The 18,950-nt window shown below is 45.7% G+C and overlaps 5 protein-coding genes across 6 annotated transcripts; 3 read left to right on the top strand and 2 right to left on the bottom strand.

The window, feature by feature from the left end:
• Positions 1 to 832: 832 nt before the first annotated feature.
• Positions 833 to 2,169, top strand: zgc:172339 (uncharacterized protein LOC564384 homolog). The gene is made up of 2 exons (XM_062384385.1): positions 833 to 1,093; positions 1,501 to 2,169. The coding sequence occupies exons 1-2, from the start codon at positions 908 to 910 to the stop codon at positions 2,086 to 2,088; spliced, it is 774 nt and encodes a 257-aa protein (XP_062240369.1). The 5' UTR covers positions 833 to 907; the 3' UTR covers positions 2,089 to 2,169.
• Positions 2,170 to 2,791: 622 nt separating this feature from the next.
• si:dkey-85k7.10 (endonuclease domain-containing 1 protein) lies at positions 2,792 to 4,086 on the top strand. The gene is made up of 2 exons (XM_062384378.1): positions 2,792 to 3,077; positions 3,392 to 4,086. Exons 1-2 carry the CDS (start codon positions 2,799 to 2,801, stop codon positions 3,971 to 3,973), a joined length of 861 nt encoding a protein of 286 aa, XP_062240362.1. The 5' UTR covers positions 2,792 to 2,798; the 3' UTR covers positions 3,974 to 4,086.
• A 117-nt stretch (positions 4,087 to 4,203) lies between these two features.
• On the bottom strand, positions 4,204 to 6,277 carry ufsp1 (UFM1-specific peptidase 1 (non-functional)). Its single transcript, XM_062383757.1, has one exon. It carries the CDS (start codon positions 5,607 to 5,609, stop codon positions 4,869 to 4,871), a length of 741 nt encoding a protein of 246 aa, XP_062239741.1. The 5' UTR covers positions 5,610 to 6,277; the 3' UTR covers positions 4,204 to 4,868.
• A 746-nt stretch (positions 6,278 to 7,023) lies between these two features.
• pop7 (POP7 homolog, ribonuclease P/MRP subunit) lies at positions 7,024 to 8,161 on the top strand. The gene has a single exon (XM_062383761.1). It carries the CDS (start codon positions 7,024 to 7,026, stop codon positions 7,477 to 7,479), a length of 456 nt encoding a protein of 151 aa, XP_062239745.1. The 3' UTR covers positions 7,480 to 8,161.
• Positions 8,162 to 8,323: 162 nt separating this feature from the next.
• Positions 8,324 to 15,382, bottom strand: epoa (erythropoietin a). 2 transcript variants are annotated; one of them, XM_062383760.1, is made up of 5 exons: positions 15,290 to 15,382; positions 12,009 to 12,139; positions 11,830 to 11,916; positions 10,827 to 10,991; positions 8,324 to 9,749 (listed from the first exon to the last, which is right to left on the bottom strand). In XM_062383760.1, exons 1-5 carry the CDS (start codon positions 15,300 to 15,302, stop codon positions 9,597 to 9,599), a joined length of 549 nt encoding a protein of 182 aa, XP_062239744.1. In that variant the 5' UTR covers positions 15,303 to 15,382; the 3' UTR covers positions 8,324 to 9,596. The 2 variants fall into 2 exon arrangements, with proteins under 2 accessions (XP_062239744.1, XP_062239743.1); XM_062383759.1 differs by lacking the exon at positions 15,290 to 15,382 and adding an exon at positions 14,893 to 15,032.
• Positions 15,383 to 18,950: the final 3,568 nt, after the last annotated feature.

Here is an 18,950-nt window from a genome sequence, read left to right as displayed (position 1 = left end):
GGACTCACTAATGACAAGGACAACATTCTGAAGTGGCTCTGGAGCATTTAAACAGGACAAGTAACAGCCCGTTCAAAACAGGCATTTTCAGGGTGAACACTACTAGTAGCTCTTAATTTCCACAGATTATCCATCAGTATCAGTGAGGACGAGTGGGCCATAGAAGAGTTTGCCAACACATCCTGATTTGTATAAGAAACATTTTCACTATACCATTCTGAACAGATTATGCACTTTTTAGTTTGGCTTTTTTTAAGCTAATTGTAATAACATGATTCTTGCTGGTCTGGGTTTGTACCTTCATGGTTAAATAATAAATAATGTCATGTAATGCAATGTAATAGATTATGACCGTAAAGTTAAATCCCTTTTTAATATAGTTTCTATTGCAAGTCGCCACCGATGTATTTGCACCAACCCTGGACACTCACTTTTTGTCCTGTTATTAGTCTCAAAGAATGTTCTGACTTTTTAAACAAACACGTCTTGCTAAACTCAAACAGAAAATACCACTATATAATTATTTAAATTCCTCCAAAAGATGCTGCCATTAAAACCAATCGAAACGACTTGGAATTCCGCAAAGCACAGGCTACAGGTAAACTTTGAAATCTCTATGACTGTGTCTCTATAACTGTCCCTCTGGCTGGGGGTGGATCCGAGGTGTAAGAGGCGCAGTGTTTTGCATATTGAGCTCAGATAGGAGAACAGTGTGAAACCTGTGTCCTGTGTCAGCTCCACTGGCAGATACAGAGACTTAATTCAAAGAAGGACACCTGACATCGGTCGCCTCCTGGCCATGGCATTTTGGGCGCAGAAGGGCGTCCTGCTCGTGGCCTTGTTAACATCAGCGGTGAGGGGGAGAGTGGAGAAAGAGCTGTCTCCAGAGTGCAGGGAATTCCTCTACATGGGGACCCCGCCGACAGGGCTGGGGCACCACGCCCTGCAGTTCATTTGTCAACGTTACAACAAGAGGGCCCGCTACGTGACGCTGTACAACACCGTGGACCGTATACCTGTCTACTCGGCCTACACCTTCAAACGCTCCGAGGGGGAGAGGTGCCTCGATGTGCCTTGGATGTATGAACCTCAGGTAAAGACAAATAAAAGGTTGGACACAAGGTGGGAAGAAGGTCTTTTCTTTGCCGAGATCACGTGAGAACTGTTTTAGCCATCGCCGCTCTGTTGTAATATCCTTATCAAGGGCGGCTGTGGCTGAGGGGTAGAGTGGCCGTCCTCCAACCTGAAGGTAGGCAGTCCGATCCCCAGTCTGACCCATCTGCATGCCAAGGTGTTCTTGGGCGAGATGCTGAACCCTGAATAGCCCCCCCGTAGAACAACAATGTGCTGTGAATAGATGTACTGTATGAATGTGTGTGTGAATGGGTGAATGTAAAACTGTACTGTAAAGCGGTTTGAGTGGTCATCAAGACTAGAGAAGCGCTATATAATTACAAAACCATTTACCAAAACCATTTCATCCGGGTCCTGTCTTCACAGCTATCCACATCCTCTGACACCGATGAGATGCAGCCCTTCCCGCGTGGTTACATCCACAAGAATTTTGAAGATGCCCAAGCCGTCCTGGACGACTACTCGAACGCCGTCCTCTACGAACGTGGCAGCCTCAACCCGGACGAGCATCAGGGCGAGCCCGACGACAAGGCCGCCACCTACACCCTGACCAACGTGGTACCCATGATGCCCGGCTTCCACAAAACAGTCTGGAGCAAACGGGAGCATGTCGTCCGCAAACGGCTGAACAACTACTGCCGGGGCCGAGCTTACGTCGTCACGGGGGTCACCACGTCGGGGAAGATGATCCGCCGGGAAAACATCAACCGCATCGCAGTGCCAACGTACCTGTGGTCGGCGTACTGCTGTGTTGACTTCGACCACAACGCTCCTTATGCTGAGCGCTACAAGTTCCCGTCTTTTGCCCACTACGGCCTCAACGAGGAGAACAACGAGGTGGTGGAAATGTCCGTCCAGAAGCTGAAGGAGTTCCTCCAGAGGACCACCTTCGTAGACCAGAACTTTCAGATCTTTGTCGGTGACTGTGACCCAGCCACACAGGTTAAGCTGTAATGCTGGTGTTTGGCCTAATTATCTTTATTTATCCCCATGTTTACAAGAACCTGGTTTGTCTAATCAGCAATAATAAACCTTAGCAAAGTCTCACTGGACAGTGTGTGAAGCCTTTCTGTGATATGTCACTCACTTTTAGTTGTGTTTTGATGGAACAGTCACATACCTTTACAGCACCAGCAGTTGTACAGTTATTGCATCAACACTGACAAAGCTTTTCATAAGCTTTTTTTCCCTGAGACATATAAACTCTTGAGCATTGGTATCTATCCTTGGGAGGGCGCACTCTGACTGGTATGTAGAAAAACTTGACGCAAAACATAACGACATCTCCATCTGCACACGTCTCATTCATTATTTCTTCCCTCTGCGGTTTCACACGGCGATAAAAATGCTCTCGCTGATGGATTTCGTTCAGGGCTCGTGAATTGCTGACAATCGGGGCACTTTGAATACATGCAAAAGACTTCACAATGGGAGGCCTGTTGCCTCGAGGCACAGATGAGGTGAGAAGGGAAATGCTGGGCCTGATAGAGCCGGGACAGAGGCTGCATTTATTCGACAATAGCAGCGTTGCAGTGGTGCATTACAGGTGAGAGAGAGAGAGACATCGGAAGAGGGAGAAGAGACGTCTAAAAGGCCCTGAAAGGTGAGAGATGGAGGGAAAAGGAGCGGCCATGATTATGCGTCCACCTGCAATTGGTGCGATCATGGCCGTGCTGGTCTGTGTGCTGCTCCAGGGGGCCCGAGCAGGAGTTGTGGAGGACTTCAACCATGTGGAACGCTGTAAGGAATCACTCTACATGGGCACTCCACCCCGGGGCTACCTGGGCAACTCCTTTAAGAAGATCTGCCAGAGGTACGAGGACATGCCGCGCTACGTCACCCTGTACGACCCCCGCAAACACATCCCCGTCTATTCTGCCTACACGTTCAAGAAGTCGGATGGGGAGAAGAAGGTGGACTTCCCTTGGATGTTTGAGCCCCAGGTGAGAGCTATTTCTATATTATTTTAGGCACATTTCAATCTAAATTCAAGGTAGACTGTTCTTTGCCTGATTTTTTAATATTTATATTCACACCTTACAATGCAGTTAGACAGCTGGCGCAACAACACCACTGTGGCTACAAGTAAGTTATGAACAGTTTACCACCAATGCTCCACTGTACAGGTCAAATGTTGGTAACATGGTAAAATGTCTGAATATGAATAATGATGTAAATTATCATTTTCTGAAGTAGTAAAACTGTCAACTGCATTTCAAGCAATACTGCAGTGCTTCTCCTCTGTCTCCCCCTACAGTTGGCCTCAGAGAAAAGCAGCAGCAACATGGAGCCCTTCCCACAATCCGCAAGCATGCATATGAACTTTGAGGACACCCAAGCCGTCCTCGAGGATTACGCCGATGTGGTTAAATATGAGCGAGGCCAACTGAACCCCGACGAGCATCAGGCGGACCCTCTGGACAAAGCCTCCACCTACAGCTTGACGAACGTGGTACCTCAGAGCCGGGAGTTCAACCTGGGCCCCTGGGCAGAGCACGAGGAGGTGATTCGCAAGCGCCTCAACAACTACTGCCGCGGCAAGGCCTTCGTGGTCACCGGGGTGACGACCTCCGGGCACACGATCCGCCGCAACAACCTGGACCGGGTGACGGTGCCAGAATACATGTGGTCGGCCTACTGCTGCACCGAGTTTGACCAAAATGCACCGTACTTTGTGCGCTACAAGTTCCCCGCGTTCGGAGCTTACGGGCTGAACGACCATGTCAACAACCACCTGGTGGAGGTCCCTCTCAAGAACCTTGAGAAGTTCCTCAAAGGGAGGATGGATGTGGACCGGAACTTCCAGATTTTCTACAAGGACTGTGTGCCGGATAATTAAAATCAAATGGCTGCTATGTCTCTTGAATTGGAAGATTAGAGAATGTTAGAAATTTAGAATTTGGGGATTAGAGAAAGGTTTGTTGTTCTTGAGGGTCAAAAACACATTAAAACTGTGTCATTAAGTCTTAATATCTATGATTTTTTTCATTACTGATTTCCTGAAAATAATTCAGTAGATTACATTTTTGGGGTTTGTAAAATATTTTATTAGAAAGCAAAGGGGATGTATACAAAATGTGGATTTTTATTTATTTATGAAAAAGCCAAAAATCCTCATATTTGTGAAGCTTGAACAATTGAATCTTTAGTACTTTTTGCGATTAACTGATGGTCAAAAGTAAAATTAAATGTCCAATAAAACCTAGTGTTAAGAATATAGGATAGAAGATGGTGAATGTCCCACAGCGTACAAGGGACATTCACCATCTTGTCCGATATTTTAAATCAGTCTATAATAATAAATACAGTCACAAAAGATTATTTTCCTAAGTTTACAATGACTAAAGTAAATACTGATGGCATCTAGTCCATTTTTAATCATCTGGCTACTCAACTTCAAACTAACAAAATGGAAAGAATTGGAAGTAATTAAAATCAACCCAGAAATGCATTTAGTTTTGACACAATAGAAAAAAACAGTGAGTGAGACACTGTATATGTATCGAAGAAGATCTTGGATTCAACGTGATATTATATTTTGAAAAATAAATTGATCACCACACCATAACATACTCTAACTATATCCACAGGGTGGCGCTGCAGCTCCTTGTCAACATACATACTGACAACACATTAACTTTCTATGGCACATAGATGATAAATACCCGGATTTCCGATCGTTCATCCACACAAATAACAACTACTTTGTTTGTGTCATAGGTCTGCCATCCAGTTTACGTTAGTTTTTTGGCAGTCTGAGGCAAGCACAGATTATAGAAAGAACTCTGGTCCAAAGAGGACACTCTTCTCCACACCACCCACCCTCGTCTCTGCAGCTCTGTCTTCTCCAGCTGACGTCCATAGTAGTGAGGGTCAACGACCAGCAAGTGACTCCCCGTGTCCCCGGTGCACACCCCCACTACACATTTAGAGGAATTGTCCCTGTCCCCGCCCATCATGACCGGAGAACCATGCTTCTCAAAGTGCTGATGGAGCTCCTCCGCTGCGACATGCTCCAGCTGTGCCTCTCCACCCCTGATGTGCACCAACTTACAGGGGACGTCATAGAAATAGTCCAGAACCAGGGAGGCCTCGAAGGTTCCGATCCAGTCCCTGGAGCCCGAGAAGGAGCCCGGCTTGTCCCCCATGGCCACCAAGGCCCGCTGGATCTCTGGGAGGCTGGGTGGGGGTCTGCTCTGGTGCTTCGGTGGAGACAAGTTGTGGCGGATCCAGGAGGCCATCGTCTGGACGGTGCGGTAGCCACATCCCCAGCCTCTGTCATCTTGTCCATCGCAGCCATAATGGAAGTAGAGATAGTCCCCTTTGATCAGTGTGTATTTCACAGGACAGGAGAGGGGCAGAGGAAGATCAGTGTGGACGCTCTTTAATAAAGGTTTGTCCCGATCAGACATGTCCTCTTCAGCTCCACTTTCTCCCCAGTCAATCCCCTCCGCGGCCGCGACCCTCTCATCCATCTTTGACCTTTATCTCACGGTGCACACTCACCCACTGCTAACATGTGTATAAACCGGTATAAACAGTGGCGCCATGTTGTTGTCATACCCGTGCGCGTTCAGGTGCTCCTCGGAGGATCCCATTTCCCCGAGTTATGGAGTCGGTGTGTGGACAAAAAACAGAACAACAAAAAGAAACATCGACAAACTGTGTAGTATTCTATGTGTTTTAAACAACACATTGACAGGTCGTTGTATAATGTGTGACATGTCAGTACAAATATATATTTTATGCAACTTTGCAAGATAAGAGACAAAATATTGACAAAACAATACAACAACAATAATAATACTGGAGAAACTAAGTAAATAAGAATGTAATAACAACATTCCAATTACCGATAACAAGAAACAATAATAATAGGCACCGATAATAATGCTTATTATGATAAAAACATATATTAATTCTGGGTGCAACCATTATGGAAACAACATATTCATTCGTGTTTAAGTGACTCAGCCAACAAACGCCACAAGAAAAAGAAGAAGAACCGTTTTTCCGATTATTCCGATATCACGTGAACTCAAACTTCCGGCGCACGGAAGCGACAAACATCCGCTTGGCGAAAGCAGCAGCTAAAGCAGCAGCTAGGTGGAAAGCACGCAACCCCCCCCCCCCCCCGAGCTTAGCGAGGACAGAGAAGGCAGCTCGGTCCCCGGACTCCTTCCTCCTGAAGGTGAGCGACCTCTGCACATACACGAACCAGCCCCAGCGCGGACGCTTCATCGGAATAAAACAAAACACACACGGCTAGCTGGCTTAGCCACTGCTAGCGCTAGCTAACGTCTGAATGCTAGCCCGTCTGTCCACAGGCAAAGCGTCTGTATCAGTCTCCTCATGCTTTTTAATCTTAAACTCTCACGTTTTATACATTTCTTCCATATTCTGTCAATAGGGAGGGGGGGGGGGGGCAGGCAATGACTGCAGGCTCCCCAGGATTAAAAGGTGCATCTCAAAAGTTATCCTCAGTTATGTTTACATACAAACAAATGTTTCAAGCTTTTATCTATCTCATTAAAATAGTGCTGACTTTGAAACTTCGACTTTTTGAATTAGACTATGAAAAAAACCCACAATATTTTTAATTTATGAGATGCAGTTGTGGAGCTGAGAACATTTGTTGATTTGATTTAAATATAAAGTGAAATTGTAGCTATTTATAATTACTAGTGAGGTATTGTTTATTTTCATGTGTGCAAACGATTCAAAAGGGTTAGGGTTAGCGTTGAATAATTCTACCAACTTTGAGAAGATGACATTTTTTTGGTTGATTTTCCCAATAGAACAATTGAGTGAGTTTATTTTTGTTTTATAAAATGTCTCTGTTCCCCCAGCTTCATCAATAGGCGGCTGCCGTAACTGACGCAAACAAACATGGCGGATCCACGCAATCCAGGGACGTCTTCCATCCCGCAGGCAGCCCCAGCACACACAGACTCCACTTCGCCAGCTGTGGACATGGACCCTGTGGAGTATACCCTTAGGAAGCGCCTCCCCCGCAAACTCCCGAAGAGACGCAACGACGTCTATGTCAACATGAAGACGGATTTCCGTGCTCAGCTGGCTCGCTGTCAGAAGCTTCTGGAAGGAGGGGGTCACAGGGAGATCTGTGTCCACGGCCTGGGCCTCGCCATCAACCGGGCCATCAACATTGCCCTTCAGCTGCAAGCCACCAGCCAGGGGGCGCTGCAGCTGGCGGCCAACACCTCTACGGTGGAGCTGGTGGATGACCTGGAACCTGAGGATCCCGACGAGGCCGGGGAGCCCATGACGCGTACACGCAACAACTCGGCTATTCATATCAAGGTTTTCTACCCGGACGCTCAGTGACATGAATGAGGTCTGCTCAGCGTGTGGCAGAGCGGAAGCGTTCCTCAGGAGACCAGCTAACATGGTCGGTGGGGGCTGTTATTGTGGTGACATTTAATGGCAAAGCACTGCAGAATGGAGCAGACAAGCTTACAGTGTGTGATTGCATCACTCAACCATGTGGGAACGGACAGCCGTACTTGTGTGAATATATAGTGCTGTTACTTTTGTCATGTGTTGTGTCCTGCCCTTTTAAGTTTGCATGTGTTGAAGCAGCAGCGGTGTTGTTAAGGTGAAACCTCAATGTCATTTAATTGTGTTCATTTCATGCACTTTTACATGCGAAATGTAAACGTAAAAGTATCTTTCATTTTAACACCCAAAGGTCTGCGCAAGGGTTTAGTTTCATGTTTTGACAAATACAAATAAGTGGAAAACTGAGAAACCATAAGTTAATGTTTCCAGCAGATGTCAGTGTCCACTAGATGTCAGTAGTGAGGCTCGCAGGATGTTATCCCACTGCAAACTAATATCACAGTCTTTTCCTTAACCTGGTTTATAACATGGGTTCAGCTGAGGGTCAAGGAATCCGATTCCTGTATTTGGCTTTGTGTCGTTTAACTGCTGTTGTTCGCTTTGGTTAGATGGATGACGTTGACCGTTATCTAGAACACAATGAAATAAAATCAAATTTGCTTGCGAATTATGCTTTTCTTTCACCATCACTTCTTTATAAAAGGCAGGAACATCAGAGCAGGATGTGTTGAAGAGCAGCAAGGTCTGAGAAAGCAGCTTGTATTTAGCTCATTGCCTCCACTGACCTAAAAAGACAACCGTAAATAATGAAATGGAGAGACTTCCCCTCGTTGTTTTTCCGTCTATCCTCTCTTTATCCAAGAATAATATTTTTGTATTTAAATAGCAAATTATACAGGTATGGGACAAACCAGCCAGGGTGAAAAATAACAGGAAAGAAAACATGTACAAACATCCTTAAAAACATCTTGCACTTGCACAACATGATATAACAACACGGAAGAAAACAAGGAAGACCACTTAACTAGTCTGAAACAGTTGAGCTTCCATTTGATAGAAAACCCCCAAGTTCCCAGGACTAACTGATTGCCTGTCTGCCGTTTGATGACGAACAACAGAGGCTCTAGCGTCACGTTCTGGGAAACCATTTGCAATTAGAGCCTCACAGGATGTTAAATGTAAGAGCTGGAACCTTCTTTTTTTTTCCAGACTCCGACTGTCTCGCCATCAGTGTGTTGATAGGGAAACGGCTTCGCAGCTCTCATGTGACCCTCCTCCTCACTGACGCTCCGAGCCTCCGTGTCAACGTCTTAGTCTTTGGCTGTGACTTCTGAAGGAAGAGACTGTAACAGCAAGCGGGGTCCACCGCGTCTATAAAAAGGAAGATGGCAGCGTGCCAGTGCAAACGGTGTCAAAGCCCTTTGTGAATGTATTCAATGTCACACAAGTGAACAAGGCAAGGCGAGCCCGACACCAACAATACGTCTTGAGCTTTAAAAGTAGAAAATCTGTATAAATAGTTATTACACAACCGTTAAAAAATATATTAAAATATTCTGTGAACAAACAAGAATCTCAGAAGACGAGGGTTTCTGTGGGGTGAAGTTAAAGGGCTGTGGGGTGAGGCCTTGTGAATATTTGGGACTTTTTGCAGTGGTATTGGGTATGGATGCTCTGTCGTGACCTCGCGGTCTGATAATTATATTTGCTGGGGGTTTCACTCTGAAGACAAGAGTGCGAGGGGTCAATCTCACTGGAAACAAACCGATTCAACCTCCCAGTATTGACTTAGGCAGAAGTACATCCACACACACATAAGTGCAAGAGAGTGCCAGTAGAACAGCTTTTGGAGCAGTGCTTCCCAAAGGCATCTTCATGGTCATTTGGTTCTTCACCGTGTTCCTGGGTCACATCTACATTCCAAGGGGCTATCGTCTCCCCGTTCATCCGCAGCCTGGATCGGACTGTCCTTTCCCCTCTTCCGCTCACGTGAGGACGGCCGGGTCCACCGTCCAAGGGTGCATGCCAACAGTGTCAAGTCCCTCCTCTTTTTGCCTTTGGAAACACAAATTGGCTTCGCCCGGAGTCGGGAGGGCAGCCAATCAGCTGCCATCCGGCCGACAAGCCTGTGTGCCCGAAAGGAGGAGTTGCACTTTGCCCCGCAAGAAAATGATATAGTTTTGTAGCACATCCGCTGCCGAGGACACCGTCCATGTATCCTTGAGCTCGGCTGTACTTGCTGGTGTGGTATATTCCTAAAAGGGAAGACAAAGAAGCATGTTGTCTTGTATTCATTTGAAAAACCTATTGATTCACCACTTTTTGATGACATCTCAAAAACCTTTTCTTCATCACGTGACATCTAATCTAATCTAGAAAACACCTATAACACCCTGACATTGATCATCTTGTTAGTGACACAATAAGATAATAATCCTGACAGGTTTGTTTCATTTAATTCAACATTCCTCTTAGTTTTCCTTGATGTGCCCGTTACCAGCTTGAAAATAACTTTCTTAAAAAATTTGTTTCCAAGAACCCTGAGCCTGGACACAGACGGCTCATTGATATTTAATTTGTCTGTTCACAAGGCCTCGGCCTGGACTAGCACATCATTTCAAAGGCTGTGTTGTCATAACTGCAGCAGACTGAGAAGCTCGCGCGGCAGCTCAAGTGCCCACAGCCTCGTCCTGAAAGGCTGAGAGAATGTCCCATGACACCCCTCAGTTTCCCTATCGCCAGAGATACCAGCATTATTTCAGTTCAAGAAACTCAACTGGAGTTCAAGTATGACTCCTGTGTCATAAATAGAAGCAGAAAAAATATTCAGAGCTTTATATTCGGATGCAACCAATCAAAATATGTGTATTTCCTTCACTAAACTTCCTGTGCACAAATCCATCTGCTTGCATCACTTAAGAGCTAAACAAGATTTTATTTAAGCTGAGAGAGATGAAGCTCCTGACTGAAAAGAGTATACATATCTCAAGAGAAGCACGAGTGATATATATATACGTGCAGTGGTTAGCATTGTTGCCACTGAAGGTTCCCGGTTTGAATCCCGTTTTGGCCGGGTTCTTTCTCCAGCTTCGCCTGTTCCTCCCACCGTCCGAAGACATGCATGAGCGGGGTTAGGTCAGATACCGAAATGTCTGTGAAAGGCTCATATAGGCCAGTATAATCTAAAGAATTGGAAAGAGCGTGCGCATGACAAACTTCCCCCTCTCAAAGTGATTTTAATTTTTTTTCACTGAGTGCATTTCAGAGCCAGCGTATTAAATTGATGCTATTCGGCTCTTTTCACACTTTGGGGGTGACGGTGTTGGACTCACCTGGATGTTGTGACGGCGCAGCAGATTTTTGATGCTGAGCAGGTTGCTGAGGGAGTTGTCTATGTGGCCGTGCAGCGCCGTGTTGGTGACAGAGGTTCTGAGGAAGCTGAAGGCCTGTTGTAGAAGCCACAGGCCGGACTGCACCTCCTCGATTTGCTCCGGTGCCTTGTCGAAAAAAATGAAGCGAGGACAAGAGTTGAAGAGTCTCATCGTGGGAGAGAGGGGGAGCAAGATGATAAGACATGCCTGTCCTCCTGTGGCCCGGACAAAATGTGATGTGAGCCTAAAGATGCCCATTTTAAAAAATCGCAAATGTGGCCCAGATGTCCCTAAACAGATGTCGCCCTCTTGGCAAGGTGTTTTCTGGATGTGATCCTAATGCGGCTCAGATTAAGATTAGTTTATTTATACCAAACACATGCACAGACATGCACAACACACTCAAGCAATGGCAGGTAAATTTATCCTCTGCATTTAACCCATCTGGTGCAGGACACACAGAGCAGTGAGCGACCATGTACAGCGCCCGGGGAGCAGATGTTGGGGGAGTAAGGTGCCTTGCTCAGGGGCACTAGACAGGGTAGGGAGAATTCTCTTGGATTTTTGGACAGATCAATCCAGGTTTGTCTTTTTGTTGTTTCTCCGTGGAGTCGAACCAGAGACGAACCAGAGACCTTCCCTGCCCATAGTCCAAGTTTCTGCCACTAGACCACCGCCTCTCTCACCTCGCCTCTGGCAAAATGATAAATGTAGACAAATAGGACCAAACTAATTCGGGCCACTTTGCAGTTGACATGTGGTGCTGCAACGGCTTACTTGTGGCCCAATGATTTGCCCAAGTGATATCATTCCACCTTTCATGTGGGCCGGATGTTGGCCAAATCTGGGCCAAAACAATTTAATCGGCTCTCCCATTGCAAATAAACAAGAGTTGTGAAGAACTGACCCCCCCAAAAAACGTAGAAACTTGCCAATAGCAAATCTAAATCTGTTCTTTACTTACACTTTTCTTCTCCCATTCATCGAAGTTGACTTTGGTTTGGGGAACCGTGACATCGGTGGACAGGCCACATCCTTCTCTACATGACCTCTAAAAAAAAAACAAGACAGGTATAACATTGGTGAAAGTGCCAGTGTGGGTAACTCAAGGGACTTCAGTGCAGGCATAGGTTTTCCTCTCACCATGGCAGCATGTGCGTCCTGCGCCTCCGTAATGAAAGGGTTCAGGACCCTCCCGTCACAGATGGGTCTCAGTGGGGTCGGTCGGCCGGGCCGGGTCAACTCCAGCACCACAAAGAGCAAGGCAAGCAGTCCTGCACATCCCAGACACATAGATGCAGTGGTTTCAGGTCAAAGTCAAAAATGAGTGTAAGCGAGCTCAGTAAGCAGCGGCTGAGAGGACAACATGTGAGAAAAACAACAGACTGACATTCCCAATCAGAAATGAGGAGGCAAGACCCAAGTTCCCGGTCTTAACATGCAATGTCCTAATTTAAACTTTTGCCTCCTTTGTCCATTTAGTGCCATCAGTAGCATCACTTTTTTTTAGTATATCCAATTTCATGCATTCAACTCTTACTTAATAACGCAATAATTGTTTACAATTTAAATGCCTGTAAGCCTCATGACCTTAAGAACAACAGATTCTCTCATCTCATGTATGGAATTCCTTCTGGTGATGCTTCCTTTGGTCTTAAGTACAGTCTGCCAAGAACTTAACTCGTCTTCTTTCTTCGAATGCATTTGTCGATGAATACTTAATTCCCGGAAATGCTTCCCTATACTGTTTACAACCATTTTCTTGAATTTATAACAATATTAATGCCGAACCTCCAGACTGACAGAGGGCATTTAGGGCTGTGTGATGTAGTAGCATGATTCAGCAATATCTCATTCATTTTCTCTCAACCACGCAGCCGCAAACATGACATGGCCAGAATAAGCTTATCTGTGTGCGACCATGATTTACATTCTGGCTTTTCCATAACCGAAGCGTGAGCTTGGAAATCTTGATGATAAAAGTTAGCACACCCTGAACTCCGGGATATTCTTGAGAATCAGAGTGGCTCTACTGTTCACGTGATGTCATGTGGGCATCCGGCCTTGTTCCTCCGTGCCACATGCTGAATGCAGCCTTTCACAGCCGCCTGGATGTGTGACGCAAAAGGACGAGGGGAAATACAGACGGCATTCCGAGGCAGACCGGCCAGACACAGGCTAGATTAAACCCAGAGACTCCCAGTAACTAGCACAATTCGAGCGCAAATAAAACACAACCAAAACCCTAATTTAATATTGGAATTATATCACAGGTTTGATAAGAAGAGAGTCTTTCAAGAATTACAACACCGTTACAAGTAGTACATTTACAAGTGATGCTTTAAGAGGTCAACAGTTGAATCGATTTAAAGTCCAGGTCCCCTAGTACTCTCTAATATAGAGCTGTAAACACGGCAGGTAATGAATACTGAATGGGACTAATAACAACACCTTTCACACAGAGACTCCTCTGCACTGCACTGCGCCTGCTTCCATCCTGATGACTGTTAAGTGGCTGCCCCACTTAAGTTTGACACCGGTAAACATTTACTGGCCGACTTCAGCGTGTGTCCACGGCAGAGCAAATCACAAACTCCCTTTCAGACCCCATGGAGGTTTCTCAGGCAGAGTGACCCGTGCGCAGACGGAACCTAATGACGTTTGTCACTTTGCTCAATGAGCGTGTGACTCAGCTTGAGGATTATCAGTGACCTTTTCACCTCCGCCATTGCCTACGTGAGAATGCATCTATCTAAACTGCGCGTGCACACACACACACAAACACACTTTACACCACCTCTCCCTCTCTCCCTCTCATCATTCTCACCCCATGGTGGTGGAATTTGCAGTCCAGGACTGTGTCCAAACTGAAAAGTTAACAGCTTTATCTGCTAACCTTAGCTGCCTGCAACCATGTTGCCATTGGAAGCAGTCGCTCCCAAGGGCCAGTGCTTCAGATGTTGGCAAGCGCGAATCCAGACATGTGACGGATGCTTTGGAAAGGTGACCGGATGCTAACGTGAGAGGATGCCTTTTTGACATGTGACATTTCTAACGGACACGTGTCCAACAGGTGCAAAACGGTAGAAGAATCTAGCACAAGGGGCTGATGAGGAGACAGCTGAGTTCTTGAGCAGGTCTTCCCCATGACAAAGTACAAGGCTGGAAATAAGCAGCTCTCAGATGACACTGGTGGGACATAATTTCCCTCATCACCTCTGCCGGAATCCCTTATAGCCGTCAGCCTTCAATAACCTTATCCACTTTTTCAGCTGACACGAGTATGTGACGGCCGTGCCAAAAACTGCACATTCAGCATTCACCTTCCTGCCTTACCGCTCTGCTGTGTCATGCTACAGGAGAACGACCAGAGACCTAGTTTCCCAGGGAGCGAGACAGTAAAACACACTCTTCAATTCTCAGGGACCATTTTAACTTCAGTGGTTTACAGGAAATACTACATCTCTGTGTGTGTGTGTGTGTGTGTGTGTTTTGTGTGTGTGTGTCTGCTGAGGGAATAAACCCTGCAACCCCAAAAGATTTAGTGCCTTGCTCTGCACAACATGGCACCTTGCATTAACCTCTGCAGCAGCATTAAAATAAGTATTTTTGAGACTGAAGTTCATCCATGACTAAGTTGGTTCAAAGTCTTCATTTATAGGGACTTGAATTATTAATGTATACAGATGAGATTACAGATTAGCAGTCTTACCCTCCGACCAGCAGTTTTCTGCGAACGAGCATTACGCACACTATTTCCATTTGTGTGAAAGAGACACAACGCGGTGGCGTGCAGAGAACAGCTCTCACAACAAGAGGAGCGTGGAGTCTGGCAAACAAATCAGGGGACCACAATCCCAGGGAGCTCCAGAGACGCCTCTAGGGAGGTCGAGATCGGGTGCTCACCCGCACACATACGAACATACTGACAATCCACCTAAAACATCCTCTGAAACGCTGAACAGACAGACGGACGCAGCCACACAACTTTACGCACGACACTGGATGATGCGACGAGCGCTCTTACCTCGAGCCGTGTTCTGCAACATCTACAAACAGCTTGCGCATCTTTTAGACACATCGTGAGAGAATTAAACGCAAAGCGGTCGAGCCCGGCGAGTCCAGCGTGCGAAGCCAAGTGCGCGGGACCCGGCGCCCCAGTCCGACCGGCGTGGAGGTCCGCGTCAGTGGGAGCAGTCACCCACCAGACTGTGCATCCCTGCTGAGCTTTTTGGCAAAAGTCTTTTATTTAACCTTCCCCTCAGGATAGAGCGATAACGTGATGGTAGCTCGCCAAGAACGAGGGCGCACCGCAGCGAGAGATTAAACATCAACCCACGCGTGCAGTCGCCCTTTTGCCCAATGCCTGAAAATATTGAATCTGGAAGAAAAAAAAGAGTCATGAAGGCATGTCCATAACTCACTGGGGAACTCCATAGCGTCTCCGCATAGCCCGTCACAGGCTCCTCGTGGTTTGGCCCATAGGTCCGTCTATTGCCCGTTAATTGGAAACGAAGCTCTTTTGTGGATCTCTTGCACTTATCCGGTAGGTGTTTCTAAATGCTGATGCCGTTTGATTTCTTCATTGATGACTTTGAAAATAATGTCGCATTGTTTCTGTGATGACAATCTAAACTACCTCCCCCCCACTTAAGGCAAACAACAAGTTTTCTTTCATTGTTATCCAAATAATAGGCCATCCCTGTTTATAAAACATTTGGCCTAAAAAGTAAATAATGTCTGGAAAACGAGACTTCCCATCCATTGTTCGGATGCTTTCCACATTTAAAAAAAGGAAAACGACTGAATATGATCAAATGACTAATTTCGTCTTGAGTGTCAAAATCACCGTTTCTATTCAGCACTGTGACTGGCATATGTCACGTGCTGCATTCAGGGAGCTCAGAGGTCAGGCTTAAACTTTTCTATGAGCTGAGATTTCCTTATTTACAGATGCTGTGCAGATCATTGTGGATGTTAAGTTGTAGTCTGGAACTGATGAGGTGCCACCTTGCCAATCCAGACACTACAGTATAGTAAACCACAGGATTAAAGATACCCCCAAACCATTTTCACAAGGTGACACACGACCTCTAACAGGATGGGCAGCTGTATCAAGGTCAATAAGGCACTGCAAGGGCAAGAGGGGTCAGCTCATTATAAAGTGAAAAAAGTATGTTAAACAGCAAAAATAACGACAAAATTAAGATAAGGAAATCAGGGGGCCACTCAATTCATTTTAAGAAAGAACAACAATATCAAATTTTCTTTGTATTGCCAAAATTACACAACAATATTCACCACATTTATGAGGCAACGTGGCCCGGCAAAGTGTGTATCGGAAATAATGTAGTTGTAATCATAATCCACGATGTGGCCGCATCTCCAATCAAATAGATCTCAGGTGGTTTATGGCAGCAGATAGATAAACATAGTAGTTCAACAAGAGAAAAGAGGCGTGCCAGAGGAGAAGTGGATTCCTACAGGCATCGTCCACCATGCTGGGCCACAGTGTTGGAATTATTGTTGACAGTGGGATGAGAAGATGTTGGTGACATCATTTGCAACGTTAATGATCATTCATTCTGTCTATCAGGAGGCTCTGATTATGCTGCTTGGAATTCCGGAAGTAAATTTCCCATTCATTATCTCCACTGACATTCCATAAAATCCAGATGAAATGAGTTTTAAGCCCTGGAACCAGGCCAACCAGCTACGATATAACCTGAGACCATAAAACATATGATTGCAGAAACATTACACGTTCAGCATCAAACTTCGTTTACTCAACAACGAAATCACACCACCACCTCCACCCACGAGATCCCATATTCGGCGGCACAAAAAACATACAGCACCTTTAAAGTAGTTTCTTTTCCCCTTTTAATCCGTCACCTGTCTTTATATTTCTCATATATATGTGCTTCTTCTGTACTCTGTGCTCTGTCCTTTCTTTTTTCTAGATGGAGGCTGATGGAGACGGAGGAGATGTGTTCCCATCCTGACCTTTGATGTCAGCACGAAGGCAATGTATTGAAATTTCCTGGAAGTCTAGGTGTGTGTGTCATGGTCGGGGTGGGGGCATATGGGGATGGGAGGGGGGGAGGGGGGGGGGGGGTCTTCCAGGAGCTACAGGGGGCTTTTCCAATCGGACAGGAAGTACAAATATGTTTGCATATGCATTATCAGGGGCCTACAAGGTAAACACTCCTATGACACACATATTTGGAAATGCTGATAAAAGCTTACACATTACCACTCTTACTATGTGATACGTCTACGTGAAGTGCACGTGAAGCGCGCATGTACACATGCATGTGCTAAAACAAGTGCCCACACGGACAAAGGAAATGATTGAAAATATCATGAAATGCTGAAATTAGCATTATAGTGTGACAAATGTATATATATATCTATGTATATAGATATGATATTACCTTGTAACTAAAGGTGTCTCTTAAACACTTATGGATGTTAAAAAATGTGATACGCTAAGTCAAGGACTAATGAGCTTTTAAAAGGCACTGACATATGCAGGTCATATTCTTCTTTTAAGTAAGGTCATTTTTTATACTTTCTTTTCAGAGTCTTCAGATCTATTCTTCTGATATGAGTCAGCTTTAACACCATATTGTTACCGCAGTACTATGCGTAGGACAATGTTGACAGATTGTTGCACTGTTGGCTCAAAGGGCTGTTTGCTTATGTCTGAGCCAACATGAGCGAGAGAGAGACAGGAGAGAGGGAGACAAGGTACGTGCTGCGAGCCATGCTCCGTGACCAGGGCAGGGGTTTGGGGGAGGTCAGGGATGTGTGGGGAGTGCGGGGGCAGGGGAGTCCAGTCTCAGTGACTCCTTGGTTGGACTGGGACACAGTTATTGAGGTGATTTAAAAGCGGACGGGTGATGTAAAGTCGGGGATGAACCCAAATGCTCTTTGTGTGTACCGCACTAGTAGGAAACAAACCCCACGGGTGATGCAGAGAACCTACTGAGGAAGAGGCTTTAATTTACTATAGAAGGCAGCGAAAGTGCCCTGCTGTTTACACCAGAGTGTTCTCCTGTGTGTGCTTTCCTTTCTCTCAAGGATTTGGGCCGGCTGCCAGCGCGGTCTACCTCTCTGGCGCGACCATAGACTGTATATAAAAAGGGCGCGACACGAGACAGGAAGCTGACATAAAAGAATGAGGGACCGACTGTAAGAGACACAGGAGCCGACGCAGGAGCCAAGACAGTAGCCACTGACGACGTCGGAAGTTATTGTTTCAGCCTGCAGGCATCCACGCTGACGAGAGTCTTATCACTCTGTTGAACTTACGGTGATCCCATAGTGATGGCCACGAGTGCGGAGAGCATTCCAGGACAGTGGAGTTGATAGTCGAGTTGTGTAACTGTAAAGAACACTCCTCTTATAGGCCAATGTAAGGAGATACAGTTTCAACTTTTCCGGCTAGAATTGGATTAACACGATTTAAAGGAAGTGTATATCCCAGTGTTTAAACTGGGCTTGACCCGTCGTGAGTTAGTCAAACATGACATTACACCTCGTTCTTTATTGCATCAATAACTTATTAGGGAACTTATTTAAACAGACATCAGATCAGTGTGATAAGAGCTGCCTAAAATGAAACAGTCTATGGTTTAGCCACAATACGCCCATGCAAACAGTGAAAATGCCACACATTGATTTTAAGTGGATATATTAGCCACCATAGTAACGATATTAGCTTAGCATTACCATGATGGCACACAAAACTTAAGTACACAAAAGGTTCATGGGTATGTTGTTAATTTTTCAGGCAAAATCCATAGAGCATGTGACGCAGGAGGAAATGTTAAGGGATGACAAATCCACCCAAATAGGATTTTCACTCACAACCCTATATGTTACCCTGCAGGCAGCACCAGAGTCAAAGTCAAGGCAATCACTGAATTCACTTCATAACATTGTCTAAGGCCAAAACGTCATATGGAACATCATATTATGAATCATTTCCTGGGCACCAATGATAGCTGCAATCTACGCAATAGTCAACACATACACATTTTAGAAGACAACACTCTACTGGTGATGAGAGAGGAGAAA

Source organism: Platichthys flesus, chromosome 24 (assembly GCF_949316205.1).
Source record: "Platichthys flesus chromosome 24, fPlaFle2.1, whole genome shotgun sequence".
Classification (NCBI taxonomy): Eukaryota; Metazoa; Chordata; class Actinopteri; order Pleuronectiformes; family Pleuronectidae; genus Platichthys; species Platichthys flesus.
This window is presented reverse-complemented; position numbering and strand designations above follow the sequence as displayed.

Excerpts from the sequence above, each read along its gene's own strand:
- pop7 (XM_062383761.1), top strand. The coding sequence starts at position 7,024 with ATGGCGGATCCACGCAATCCAGGGACGTCTTCCATCCCGCAGGCAGCC.
- epoa (XM_062383759.1), bottom strand. The coding sequence starts at position 14,914 with ATGTTGCAGAACACGGCTCGAG. Across the intron at positions 10,992-11,829 it reads ATGAATGGGAGAAGAAAAGT|GCACCGGAGCAAATCGAGGA; the intron begins GTAAGTAAAGAA and ends TTTTTCGACAAG. Across the intron at positions 9,750-10,826 it reads TGCGCCGTCACAACATCCAG|GAATATACCACACCAGCAAG; the intron begins GTGAGTCCAACA and ends CTTCCCTTTTAG.
- si:dkey-85k7.10 (XM_062384378.1), top strand. The coding sequence starts at position 2,799 with ATGGCCGTGCTGGTCTGTGTGCTGCTCCAGGGGGCCCGAGCAGGAGTT. Across the intron at positions 3,078-3,391 it reads CTTGGATGTTTGAGCCCCAG|TTGGCCTCAGAGAAAAGCAG; the intron begins GTGAGAGCTATT and ends CTCCCCCTACAG.
- zgc:172339 (XM_062384385.1), top strand. The coding sequence starts at position 908 with ATGGGGACCCCGCCGACAGGGCTGGGGCACCACGCCCTGCAGTTCATT. Across the intron at positions 1,094-1,500 it reads CTTGGATGTATGAACCTCAG|CTATCCACATCCTCTGACAC; the intron begins GTAAAGACAAAT and ends CTGTCTTCACAG.
- ufsp1 (XM_062383757.1), bottom strand. The coding sequence starts at position 5,609 with ATGGATGAGAGGGTCGCGGCCGCGGAGGGGATTGACTGGGGAGAAAGT.